Source organism: Lemur catta, chromosome 15 (assembly GCF_020740605.2).
Source record: "Lemur catta isolate mLemCat1 chromosome 15, mLemCat1.pri, whole genome shotgun sequence".
NCBI classification, from domain to species: domain Eukaryota; kingdom Metazoa; phylum Chordata; class Mammalia; order Primates; family Lemuridae; genus Lemur; species Lemur catta.
In genome coordinates, this window is record NC_059142.1 from 16,869,962 (window position 1) to 16,883,071 (window position 13,110).

At 37.0% G+C, this 13,110-nt stretch overlaps 1 protein-coding gene and 1 non-coding gene across 2 annotated transcripts in view; one reads left to right on the top strand and one right to left on the bottom strand.

Annotated features, from left to right (window-relative positions):
* Window positions 1-12,651, top strand: part of YWHAE (tyrosine 3-monooxygenase/tryptophan 5-monooxygenase activation protein epsilon) — a 47,904-nt gene extending 35,253 nt beyond the window's left edge. The window contains exons 3-6 of the mRNA XM_045526188.1: window positions 1,788-1,894; window positions 2,621-2,827; window positions 6,466-6,602; window positions 11,684-12,651. Coding sequence (XP_045382144.1) covers window positions 1,788-1,894; window positions 2,621-2,827; window positions 6,466-6,602; window positions 11,684-11,736 — 504 coding nt within the window. The 3' untranslated portion in view covers window positions 11,737-12,651. The remainder of the gene's footprint in view (window positions 1-1,787; window positions 1,895-2,620; window positions 2,828-6,465; window positions 6,603-11,683) is intronic.
* LOC123621335 lies at window positions 4,971-5,077 on the bottom strand. The gene has a single exon (XR_006729071.1). It is a non-coding gene; the product is annotated as a U6 spliceosomal RNA (small nuclear RNA).
* Window positions 12,652-13,110: the final 459 nt, after the last annotated feature.

The following is a 13,110-nucleotide window of genomic DNA, read 5'->3' on the forward strand; positions in this document are numbered from 1 at the left end:
TACTAAGTTTGACAATTGGTATCTCTGACGGTTCACTTTGACATTTCTTGTTTTATGTTTATTGTGAAGGTACATCCTCAGTCTTTCAAACGCACGATTTGGCTTACGATTATCTCTGAAATTTTTTTTAGAGCAATTTTTGTAAAACCTTGGATAAGTCAAAAATTGATGTTATTTTCAAATATGAATTCTGTTGTGGAACCAGTGCCGCGCAGGCAGCTCAAAATATTAACGAAGTGTTGGAGAAGGATGTGGCTAACGAACGCACAGTATGTCAATGGTTTGAGAAGTTCGATTCTGGTGATTTTAATCTTGAAATTGAGCCATGTGGGAGACCAAGGTGGATAATGATGAGCTGGAAGCTGTAGTGGAATTGAATTCATCTCAACCTAAGCGTGAATTAGCAGCACGGTTTGACATTACTATTCCAACAGTATTGGACCATTTGAAACATATTAGCAAGGTAAAGCTGGATAGATGGGTACCGCGTGAATTAAACTTCTCACACTTGAGTGTGAGAAGAGACGTTGTCTTAGCTTGCCTTTCTTTGCTGTCACCACATAAAGGCATACCATTTCTATACCTTATTATGTGTGATAAAAAATGGATTCTTTTTGACCATTGCAAGCGTTTGACACAATGGTTGGATAAAGATGAAGTGGTGAAATAGTCCAAAACCGAATATTCATCAAAAAAACCTAATGGTGTTTGTTTGGTAGTCCAGCGCTGGTATTATCCACTACAACTTTGTGAAACCTGGTCGTCGATTATACTGGATGTCTACTAATTGAACGAAATGATGAGGATGCTTGCAATAAGCAGCTGAGATTGGTCAACAGAGACAGACCGATCCTCTTGCAAGACAACACCTGACCACATGTTGCACAAACAGTGCTGCTCAAACTACAGGAGCTGAACTTGGAAACACTCTGTTATCCACTGTATATTCACCAGACCTTGCACCAACTGACTACCGACCACTTCTTGCAAGGAAAAATATTCAATTCACAGCAAGCTGTGGAAAATGCCTGTTGTGATTTTATTGCCATTTGCCCTCCAGGCTTCTTCACTGTTGACATAAGCTACCATTAAGATGGCAAAACTGTGCCTATAATTTAGGCGCATTTTTTGATTAATTGTAGTGCTTGTTTGAGATATAGTAAACTTTGGATATGAAATCGGACATTTCATATTTAATGACCCAATAGGCATATTAGGAATGTGAGTGCTGGAGGCAGACTGCTTCGGTTTGAATTCTGAGTTCCTGCCTGGACTGAAATCCTAGCTTTCCCACCTTTTTTTAAGTTGATGATCTTTAGTATCTTAACCTCTGTTTTTTTCATGTAAATGGAGACAGTAGTTGCTACTTGCTTAAAAAGTTAATTCAAATGCCCAACACTTAATAAGAAGTAATCAGTGTTCACTGTAACTCATTGGCAATTCTATAGTTGAACCCTGTGTTGTGTTTTTTTTTTTATTTCAACATATTATTGGGGTACAAATATTTAGGTTACGTATATTGCCCTTGTCCTCCTTCCCCCGTTGTGTTTTTTAAAAGCATATAACCTGTAGCATGCAAAAAGGAAAAGATACTTTTCATAACCTGGAAACATTTTCTTTACTTTTGTGTCAAGAGGGAGGGAGGAAGGGACTTTGGAGAGGAATATATGTTCTGTTCAATACTAGGTTGTCTTCCTCAAAACCAGAGGTAGATAGAATGTGTAACAATTGATAGAATTTGTAGATTTAAACAATCTGTGATTTTTAATTTAATTTTATTTTTTCAGGTTGAGACTGAACTAAAGTTAATCTGTTGCGACATTCTGGATGTACTGGACAAACACCTCATTCCAGCAGCTAACACTGGCGAGTCCAAGGTTTTCTATTATAAAATGTAGGTTCTATACTAGAAGGGAAAATGTAAGATTAAAAGTTGGCCTTCTTAGAATCATGACTTTTTGTATGTAGGTCTTCAACTTTTATTTAAGAATAGTTCAATGTTGGGAGTATAAAAACATGGGAAGAGTGATTGTCAGAACTTAAAAAATTTCTTCGTAGTCACTTGCAAATTAACTGCTAATGAAGAATTGATGTTACTGCATTTACAATGGCCAGACTATTATAAAAATATATTTGCCTTTGCTTTGCCTATTTATATTTTGCTTTTGTGGGTCCTGTCCTGTGGTGTTGCCCCCCACCCCCCAACGGCCTTACATTTCACAGTATAGTCTTAACATCTTAACATTTTATATAGGTGTTTTTATTTTATGATTATTAAACTGTTGTTTAATTCTTTGGAACCGCTTACTTTCCTTATTCTAGTCTATCAAGTGATTTTGACAGACTAGAATTTTTTGTTGGTTTTTGAGACCTCTTCAGTTAATTTCTGGGATTTTGCTTATATTTGGCAATATGAAATCTCTAAGGAAAAAATTAAATAGACAAGCCAATCATTCCTGAAAGAGGTTTTTTAAGTTATTGAAGTACATCTGTTAATTGTTACATATATTTTTGTCACATTTTATTTTATTGTAGCATAGAGAATTTTTAACATTTTCCTTTAAAAGTCATTGTTCTTGGTATTTTAAAATTTTTTAATTTTGATTTTGTTTTGTTGTAGGAAAGGGGACTACCACAGGTATCTGGCAGAATTTGCCACAGGAAATGACAGGAAGGAGGCTGCGGAGAACAGCCTAGTGGCTTATAAAGCTGCTAGTGATATTGCAATGACAGAACTTCCACCAACGCATCCCATTCGCCTAGGTCTTGCTCTCAATTTTTCTGTATTCTACTATGAAATTCTTAATTCCCCTGACCGTGCCTGCAGGTAAGTCATGGGGGAGAACAAAAGCTTCTCAGTGTGAAAGTGGAAAAGGTTACAAAGGAGGATTGTTACTTGCTTTTCTGTCTTGTTTCTTGTTTCATGGCTTTGCCATGCAGTAATTCTTTTGGCTTTTACTGAAACTGCTTTGGATATAGTATTAAGGCAGATCTGTCTCAACCCACCAGCATAGCAGTTAAGATAATTATGTTGATGGGGGAAATTTTTGTCATTGGTAGATTGAAAAGAATCTAACTTTTATAATGAGTAGAGGAAGGAAATGAGAGTAATTAGAATTATCTTAATTTTTGTATATTAACTTTTAGTCTTTATGGGCATATTTTTAGTACTTATGCTCCTAGGGAACATATGTTCTACTTTATTATATAAGCAATTTTCAATATTATTGATATGTATTAAACTACTCTCCTATTTATACCTCAGCTTGCTCCCAGTTTTTGATAAATTTAAAGAATATGTTTATGTACATAACTTTTTACTTTTGAAAAATTGTGGTTAAATATACGTAACATGAAATTTATCTTTTTAACAATTCTTAAGTGTACAGTTCAGTAGCATTAAGCATATCCACGATGTTTTATAATCATCACCACATTTTGTTTCAAAACTACTTCATCACCGTACCCAAAACTGTAGCCATTAAGCAAAAACTCCCTATTTCCCCTTCTCCTCAGCCTGTGGTAAACCTATATTTTACTTTCTGTCTCTATGAATTTGCCTATTCCAGGTACCTCATACAAATGTAATCATATATTTGTCCTTTTGTGTCTTGCTTCTTTCAGGTTAATCCATGTTAAACTGTGTATTAGAAGTTCAGTCTTTTTAATGACTGAATAATAATCCATTGTACATATATACAACATTTTTAAATTTATTCATCTTTTGATAAATAGTTGGGTTTGTTTCCTTTCCACCTTTTGCCTATTGTGAGTTAATGCTCCTACGGACATTGGAGTAATAAGTATTTGTTTGAGTCCCTATTTTCAGCTCCCTCTAGGAGTGGAATTGCTGGGATGTGGTAATTCTGTGTTTAACTAATTCAAGAAACAAGCCAAACCGTTTCCTACAGAGGTTGTACCATTTTACATTCTCACCAGCAATGCATGAGGTTTTTATTTTCTCTAAGTCCTTGCGAATACCTGTTACTCCTCATGTTTTTGATCAAAGCCATCCTTATGGATGTGAAGTAACATCTCATTGTGGTTTTGGTTTGCATTTCTCTAATGACTAATGATGTTGAGCATCTTTTTGTTCACTTATTAGCCATTTGTATATCTTCATTGAAGAGGAATATTTAAGTCCTTTTGCCCACTTTTATTTTTCTTTTTGAGATGGAGTCTCACTTAGTCACCTAGGTGGCCTATAGTGGTGCGATCACAGCTCACTGCAGCCTCACACTCCTGGACTCAAGCGATCCTCCTGCTTCAGCCCCTTGAGTAGGTGGGACTACAGGTGTGCACCACGATGGCCAGCTAACTTTTCTGTTTTTAGGAGAGATGGGGTCTTGCTCTTGCTTAGGCTGGTCTCAAACTCCTGAACTCAAGCAGTTGTCCCACCTCAGCCTCCCAGGGTGTTAGGATTACAGACATGAGCCACCACACCTGGCCAGCAAAATATGTTTTTTTTTTTTTTTTTGAGACAGAGTCTTGCTTGGTTGCCCGGGCTAGCGTGAATGCCATGGCATCAGCCTAGCTCACAGCAACCTCAAACTCCTGGGCTTAAGCAGTCCTACTGCCTCAGCCTCCCGAGTAGCTGGGACTACAGGCATGCACCACCATGCCCGGCTAGTTTTTTCTATATATATTTTAGTTGGCCAGATAATTTCTTTCTATTTTTAGTAGAGACGGGGTCTCACTCTTGCTGAGGCTGGTCTCGAACTCCTGACCTCGAGTGATCCACCCGCTTCGGCCTCCCGGAGTGCTAGGATTATAGGCGTGAGCCACCGCGCCCGGCCATGTTTGTTTTTTAATGAAAGCATTTTAAAGACTCTGGAAGGGTGATTAACTAATTGCAACTGATGTATTCTTGAGTATGTGGGAATCAGATATGTCATAAAAGGCAAACTTTTCTTCTTTTTTTGTTGTTTGTTTGTTTTGTTTTGGATTTTCTTTTCTTTCTTTCTTTCTTTTTTTTTAATGAATGCTTCACAAATTTGCGTGTCATCCTTGCTCAGGGGCCATGCTAATCTTCTCTGTATAGTTCCAATTTTAGTATATGTCCTGCCGAAGTGAGCACTTGTTTTGGATTTTCTTTGAGACAGGGTCCCACTCTGTTGCTGGGGCTAGAGTGCAATGTGTCATCGTAATTCACTGCAACCTCAAACTCCTGAGCTCAAGTGTTCCTCCTGCCTCAGCCTTCCAAGTAGCTGGGACTACAGGCACCCACCACCATGCCCATTTAATTTTTCTATTTTTTGTAGAGATGGATTCTTGCTCAGGCTGGTCTTGAACTCCTGCCCTCAGTTGATCCTCTTGCCATGGCCTCCCAAAATACTAGGATTATTTGCGTGATTCACACCTTTTCTGATTGATGTAAGGCGGTTCATTTTAATGCAAACCAGTATTAATTCATCTAAAAGCATTGTAAATGGCCAGTTGAGTTTGTCCAAATTGAGGTCTTAACTGAAGAGGCTATGACTATTTAGCTAATGGTAGTGGTTGCATCTTTCATTATTGTTTGTTGGTCTGGCTCTCCCACATACAGCTCCAGCTTAAGTCACCTCTGTGCCTTTGTTCATACTTTTGCTTAAACCTGAAGTATGTTCGTTGTGCTCTTTCTCTTTCTGTTAAACAGTCATTTCAAATTTGACTTCCCTTTTAATTGCTCCTCCTCTTGGGTCCCTGAAGTACTTTCTGGGGGACAGTACTTCATTCTTTCGTAATACTTAGATGTCAGTCCTCCATCCCTGGATTTTTAAGTTTAGTGGTTCACTGTGGAGTCAGATTAATTCTTTCATTTTTACTGTTTTTCTACCAGTGTACAGCATCGTTTGTTGTACACAGTATACAGTACTCAATAAATACGAAGTTTTAAAAATTGCAGTAAATGGCTTATATTATTATATTTCTATGGGTTCTGTATTACCTTTTATTTTGTTTGCTCCTCTACCTCCATTAACATTAAACATGAAATTTTGTTGAATTAAACACTCACTATTCAGTAGTTGGGCTCAGTGGTTCATGCTATTAGTCCAAGCTACTGAGGAGGCAGAGGTGGGAGGATTGCTTGAACAGTTTACGGCTAGCCTGGGCAGCAGCAAGCAAAACTCTGTCTCTTAAAAAAACAAAAAAAAAAACCCCTATATTAAATAAGTGAACTTTTGACGAAAACTTGAAAATACCTTTATTATGCATATATTTTGGTAGTGGTTTAGGATGGAATTTGGTCTACATATTCTATTAGCCTATATTCTAGCCTAATAGGCTTGTAGCAGGCATAGTAAGAAGTAGTACTCCAGATATTTTTTACTCTAAGGTAGTTACACCAGTTACACTTGCTTTTTCTTGATATTATTGGCACTGTTACACACTGGAGTAACTGAAGAAAAGGTTGATGTCTAACTTATGTCATTTCTAATTTGAATGTGTTAATTTTTAATAATATATTTCTTTAAATACTTTTAGGTTGGCAAAAGCAGCTTTTGATGATGCAATTGCAGAACTGGATACGCTGAGTGAAGAAAGCTATAAGGACTCTACACTTATCATGCAGTTGTTACGTGATAATCTGACACTATGGACTTCAGACATGCAGGGTGATGGTAAGCAAACTCTGACGTTAAACATGTCTCTCTACTCTTTTTAGAAATTCCTTGGTGTTTCTTTACATCCAGGTATGATTTAGACTCACAACCTGTCCTCTAAACTATCGAATTGTAACTACTGCCATTACAGGAAATGGTACCAAAGTATAGTGTTCCATTTTGGTCTGTAAGATGGTAAAATAAAAGACCTATTTCAGAAAGGGGATCTTATGATGTTAACTTTACCTTTAAATAATAATGTTTTGTTAAACTTAGTTTACCTCTTCACAATATTCTGAAGGTTGGGGACAAGAAAAGTAGAGAGCAAGCAGTTCGTTTTATCTTCTTCACATTCAGTTTTCAGGGGCTGTGGTTATAATTGTATTTAAAACCAGATGGTATCAGTTATTTATAGAATATCTTCTCGATGTGAAAATCTTTTATCTGAAAAGGAACTAGTTTCCCTCTTAGATTGTGTAGGGTAATGGAGTGTTCTGCCTTTGAGTCCTTATTTAAGAGGTCTGGTGCAGTCTCTTAATTTTAAGAGGTTTTTAGTTGGAAACACTTTACCTAGAGTATTTTGCAGAACTTAATTGGGATTTTGGGCGTGTGGTCATTTTTATTTTAAATGTAGAAGCCCAAATTTGTCACATTTGTTCATTTTGAAGGACATTTTGCTCTATCTCCAAAGAATTACTTTTATCCAGGGTAGCTCATTCAAGGAGTATGGGGAGGAGGACAAATTAGTGTGTGATACGACTGTTATAGTTTCACAGTTGGTGGTGGTAGTAGAGGGATTGGAAGCAAAGTTTGTCGTCACTTTTAGCTGCAGTTCCTCTAAGACTGTTACCCAGACTGAAGCATATGTTGCAGTATTTGAGTGGAGCTGTAGTCTTTGTTGGTCAAAGCAACATGGTCTACTGTCTTTGGAAAACTTACACTTTTTAAAGGTGCCTCTGAAAATGGGTAATTGAATCATGCATGTTAATTTCTTTCCTCTGGAAGGATTGAGTCAGATTTGTGACTGATTTTGGGTTATGATACAAAAGTGAGAATTAGGTGTTTCAGCTACTAAAGCTTGCTAGGCCCACGAAATAGCTAGGTATTTGCTTAGATCAGGATTGGCATGAGAAAATGTGATCTACTCACACACTTTTTCAACAAAGCCAGAGAGAGCCACAGAATACTGTTCAACACAGCACTTCAGGCAACCACTACCAGCCCTTGAGACTCAAAACCAATACATCTCTTAACGAATGACTTGAAGGTTCCTTTTAGCTTTAAAATTGTATTGTCTTTTAAAAATAACTATCAAGAAGTATGTCCAAATGGCTGTGGACTCTTCTCAGTCACCTCCCCAGCTCAAAGAAGACTAATATTTTGCTGCCTGTATGAGGGGATAAAAGGAAAGCATGTGGTGAGTTTGGTGAGCAGTATTGACCTAACTGAGCTGTCTACTGTTTGGAGACTTTTTTTGAGAGTGAAAGTAACAAAGCAGGTGACCTGGGTTGACAGGCTGAGGTGGCAGGATCGCTTGTGGCCAGGAGTTCAAGATCAACCTGGGTGATAATAGTGAGGCCCCCATCATTTTTTAAAAAGCCAGGGGGCATCCGGGTTCAAATGCCTTTTTTCCCCCTAGACATTTTGATGCTAGCTCTTACAATAACTAAATTGTTAGATTACAGAATTAAATAAAGTTTATACTTATAGTGGTGTTCTCTCTAGCTCATTAGCACTGATTATCCAGAGTAATTAAAGTAGACTATTTGTCATTCCATATACAGAACTAAAGATGATACTCTTATTTTTGGTTACCAAGTATGGTTTTATGAAATGGATCATCTTAAAATAGGATAATATGCTTTTCAAACTATTTACATTTTCATAGATAGGAAGATTCTTTGTACAAAGATTCCCCCGCCCCCGTTTTTGAAAACATTTTAGCATAGATTTCTTTTTAATCCTGAAATGTTTTTATAATTGGGAGAAATCCAGTTGCTTCAATTCCTTATTCAGTCTGTAAATCAAACAGTTAATTAAATTTGGTTAAAACGGACTAATTTTCATTTAGTATTTTTTAAATGAAATATTTTTAGTTATAAAATAATACTTGGAGTTGTGAAACAGTATTTTAACAATGGAAAATTCAGGTAGTCTATTGACATTCTAGTAAAACTAACAAACTACCTGAATATACAAATTGTTACGGTACTAGGAAATTGTTCAACCGTTTTGCGAAAAGTATTGTGTTACGTGTTTTTTTTTTTGAGACAGAGTCTCGCTCTGTTGCCCGGGCTAGAGTGAGTGCCGTGGCATCAGCCTGGCTCACAGCAACCTCAGACTCCTGGGCTTAAGCGATCCTACTGCCTCAGCCTCCCGAGTAGCTGGGACTACAGGCATGAGCCACCATGCCCGGCTAATTTTTTGTATATATATTTTTAGTTGGCCAGATAATTTCTTTCTATTTTTAGTAGAGACCGGGTCTCACTCTTGCTCAGGCTGGTCTCGAACTCCTGACCTTGAGCAATCCACCCGCCTCGGCCTCCCAGAGCTAGGATTACAGGCGTGAGCCACCGCGCCCGGCCTACATGTTTTATTAAATTGGTTTTGTGACTTAGATTCAATGCTAAATACAAGAGAATTGCTGTAATGGAATTGACAATTCTCCAGAACGTTACTTGCATTTAGTTTAAGGATTAAATTTAGGTAGTTTTTTCCCATTTACTGGCTATGAAAAACAGTGTCATAAAAACATTTGAATTGCGAATTTCTAAAGGAAGAAATGTATGTGGCTCACAAGCTTTTACTTACACTTTTTTTATGTCTTTCAACTGTAGAATATGTTAATGTCTGTCCAAGTGTGTGGTAACATAATTCTTTAAAGGGATCACTGCTTTTTCTCTTGAAGTGATTTCAGTCCTTTTTCTCTAACCTATGATAAGAGAATTGTTTCACATGCAAGTCCATTGAGAGGAAATACGTGTTCTCTCTGCTGAATCCTGTCTCCTTCAATATCTAGAAACAACGGGCAGACAAACATATCCAAGGAAACTTTTTTTCCCCCTTCTGTATACCTTTCAAGAGGATACTACATCCTCTTAAAAGGAAGGATTGGACAGATTGTTTCTTAGAGCAAAGTTTACACAAAGTAAAAAACCGGAATCTGACTCCACTATATCATTGATGTTTTCCTTTGTCCTGCTCTCTTAGTTTATTTTTCTTGTGATGTTGCTTTCATATGATTGTTCTCCCTCCCTTTTTCCTTGCAATATAGATTCCTAAAGGAAAATCCAACTCTTCCTTTCCTAAAAACTCTACTTTGTAAGTCATTATCATGGCACAGTGAATTCTGCTTTTAGTTTTGGTTCTTCACTAATCATGCCTGCATATTATCATCCTGTCGCTTACAAAACTGCCTGTATTACATTCGAGGGTGCTAAACCTTTTAAGTCATTTATGGCTTGCTATTCATGTCTATTTCTGGTTGGGCGTGACATATGACAATGATATTTTTATGCCAAAGTTACTTGGAACTTTTGGCAAATCTATTGGTTGCCTATGAGTGAATTAAGAGTGTGTTCTGGTGTTGTTTGTTAACTCTGTTTTGGCAGTGTATTGCTGCTAAAAATTAGTGAATGTTTCTATCATGTTTCCTAAGTTTCAGTGTTATTGTTCTTTGGGGAACAATTGGTTGTCCATAAGGTCTTTCCTCAGTAAATGATTTTTTTGGTATTTGCATGTCTTTTTCTAGGAGTCAAAAAATCTTTAGGTATCTTTTTTTTTTTTGACTAGTCAAGCGCAGTAGTGAGGAGGAGGGAAAGTAGTAGAATAAGGAATTCAGTCTATAACTGTGAACAATCAAGTGAGATATAACTCACTACCTTTGAACCAGCCTCTTTAGGTATCCGAAGTAACTTTTTTAGAGTCACATTATAGTGTCAAACAAACATCTTTATCAAAGAAGAGATTTTCAAGTGACTAAAACGAACTTTACTGAACCCATAATGCTATGATGGGATTTGTTTATCATTTTGAGGTCTTTTTAGACTGCTTAAAAGCTGTCCTAAGTGTAAATGCTTCGTGTTTGTAGACTACCATTCTTAGTGTTATCTGTCCATCCTAACAAAATAAGTGAAATGGATCATCACCTGAACTTTTATTATGATGATTGTTGGGTTAATTGATTTTTCATTTATTTTGATTCAAACTAGTTAACTATGTAGGAATTATAAGTGGTTTGTTTAAAGTACCAAAAATGTAACTTTACCTGTTATATCATTTTTTAGCGAAAGCCTGCATGCTTCTTTATTTTGGCTGACTTGTTTAATGCTTATTAATAGGTAGATGACCCTCCAGTGAATAGCCTGGCTTTCTGTTGCATGTTATAGTGCAGTTGAAACTCCCCAGGCTAATCGTCATGTTCAAAGGAAAAAGAAAAATAGCATGAGAGAACTGGTCCAAATGCCCTTCTTTAATAACCTCAGTGGTCTGGTTTACTTTGAGCATAATGTTTCACTCTGAAGTAAGAAATCTGGTTATACTTTGGTGTATCTGGTCAAGATACAAAAGGTAAAATTTACAGCAGCAGAACATCCTCTACCAAAACACTGTAGAACTCCTTTGGAGCATTTTACTGCTCAGTTCACTGTATTGAAGCATTTCTGATAATGAGCTTGTGGGTAAATTAAATTTTGCAAAAAGTTGCAAAATATTCTTGATTCTTGAAGAGGTGAGGTTATTGAGAAAGAGTGTTTTGACCAAAGATGTACGTGAAAGCTTGAAAGTCATTTTAGTAATATGGTGACCTTGGCTGTCTACTTTAAGAGCTTATTTAGCATAAAAACATTGACTTTTACTGTACATTAGTTTTTTTCATTCTGATTATTGACCAGTACTTTCAGGGTCATGATCCAGCAGCCCTTCTTGGCTTAGGCATCTCAGGTGTCAGGAATGGTAGATGTCTTTTGCCTGTCTTTGTTTAATACCAATTATAGCAAATATTAGGAGTCTTTTATGCTTGGAATGACACCTTTGTGTATGGCTAGGGTAGCCTAATATATAGTGAATATGAAATAATTAACTGTCATTCTTCTTTCCAGGTGAAGAGCAGAATAAAGAAGTGCTGCAGGATGTGGAAGATGAAAATCAGTGAGACATAAAAGCCAACAAGAGAAACCATCTCTGACCACCCCACTCCTCCCCACCCTACCCCATGGAGATTCCCCATTGTCACTGAGAACCACCAAATCTGACTTTTACATTTGGTCTCAGAATTTAGGTTCCTGCCCTGTTGGTTTTTTTTTTTTTTTTTAAACAGTTTTCAAAAGTTCTTAAAGGCAAGAGTGAATTTCTGTGGATTTTACTGGTCCCAGCTATTAGGTTCTTTAAGACACTAACAGGACTGCATAGAGGCTTTTTCAGCATTTCTGTATTGTCTCCGTGCCAGATGTGGCAAGATCACTATTAGAAATGGAAATGACATTTGAAAGCCATTAGGCTTCTAGGTGATGCAAGCATCTAAGAGAGGTTGATCACACTGTAGAGGCATACATGGTATCATTTTTCCTTTTTCTAATTGTTTCAACCGAATTTTATACCAATATTTAAAATTAATTGGGTGTTAGCTTGATGTGGTTAAAGATTGTTTGGGGAGTTTGTTGTAATGGTTTTGCTGTAAAAAGTGTTTCAAACTTTGCTGAAATGTTGCTGAAAAGCATGGTGCTGGTAACAGTTCAACAATCCGTGGCTGCTCATTCTTGCCTACTTTTACTCTCCCTCTGAAGCAGGTTAGCATTGAAGGTGGTATGGAAAAGCCTGCATGCGTGTTCAATTCTTTGTTTCTTCTCCTTTCCTCTCCCCCCCCCCCCCCCCCGCCCACCCTGCCCCCACTCCTTCCCTCCTTCGCTCGCTCAACCTCTTTTGTTCAGTATGTGTAACTTGAAGCTAATTTGTACTACTGGATATCTGACTGGAGCCACAGATACAGAATCTGTATTGTTCTTACTGAAACACAGCATGGAATTAACATTAAACTTAAATAAAACAAACCTAAATTAAAAATGCCAAATATTATTGCGCCTCCATCCTTTATACTTCTAAAATAAAATCTCTAGTCCAAACACATTGACAGTATTATGTTTGCCTGAATGTGAAAACACCCCCCGCCCTTTCTTACATAAATCATTTGTCTGTTTCCCAGAGATGTTGTATATTTTGAAAAAAAAATTGCCTGTAACCTGGTTGTGAAGAACACTAATCTTAGTAAATTGATTACGTGTCCTGTCTTCCAAACCAGATAGCAACACGGTATTTATTTTAATCATTAAAGTGTGATATGAGTGTTTAATACAAAGTGTAATTATGGATCATTTTCTAGCATGGAATTTTGGATTGTACAACCAAATAAGGCTGCATGTATCAGAATAATTCATCTTAAGCTGAGGTAAAACTGTATACTCTATCAGTGACAGGAGCAGAGCAGAATTAAATCCATTCTCAGTAATACATGCACACACTGTGAAACAAC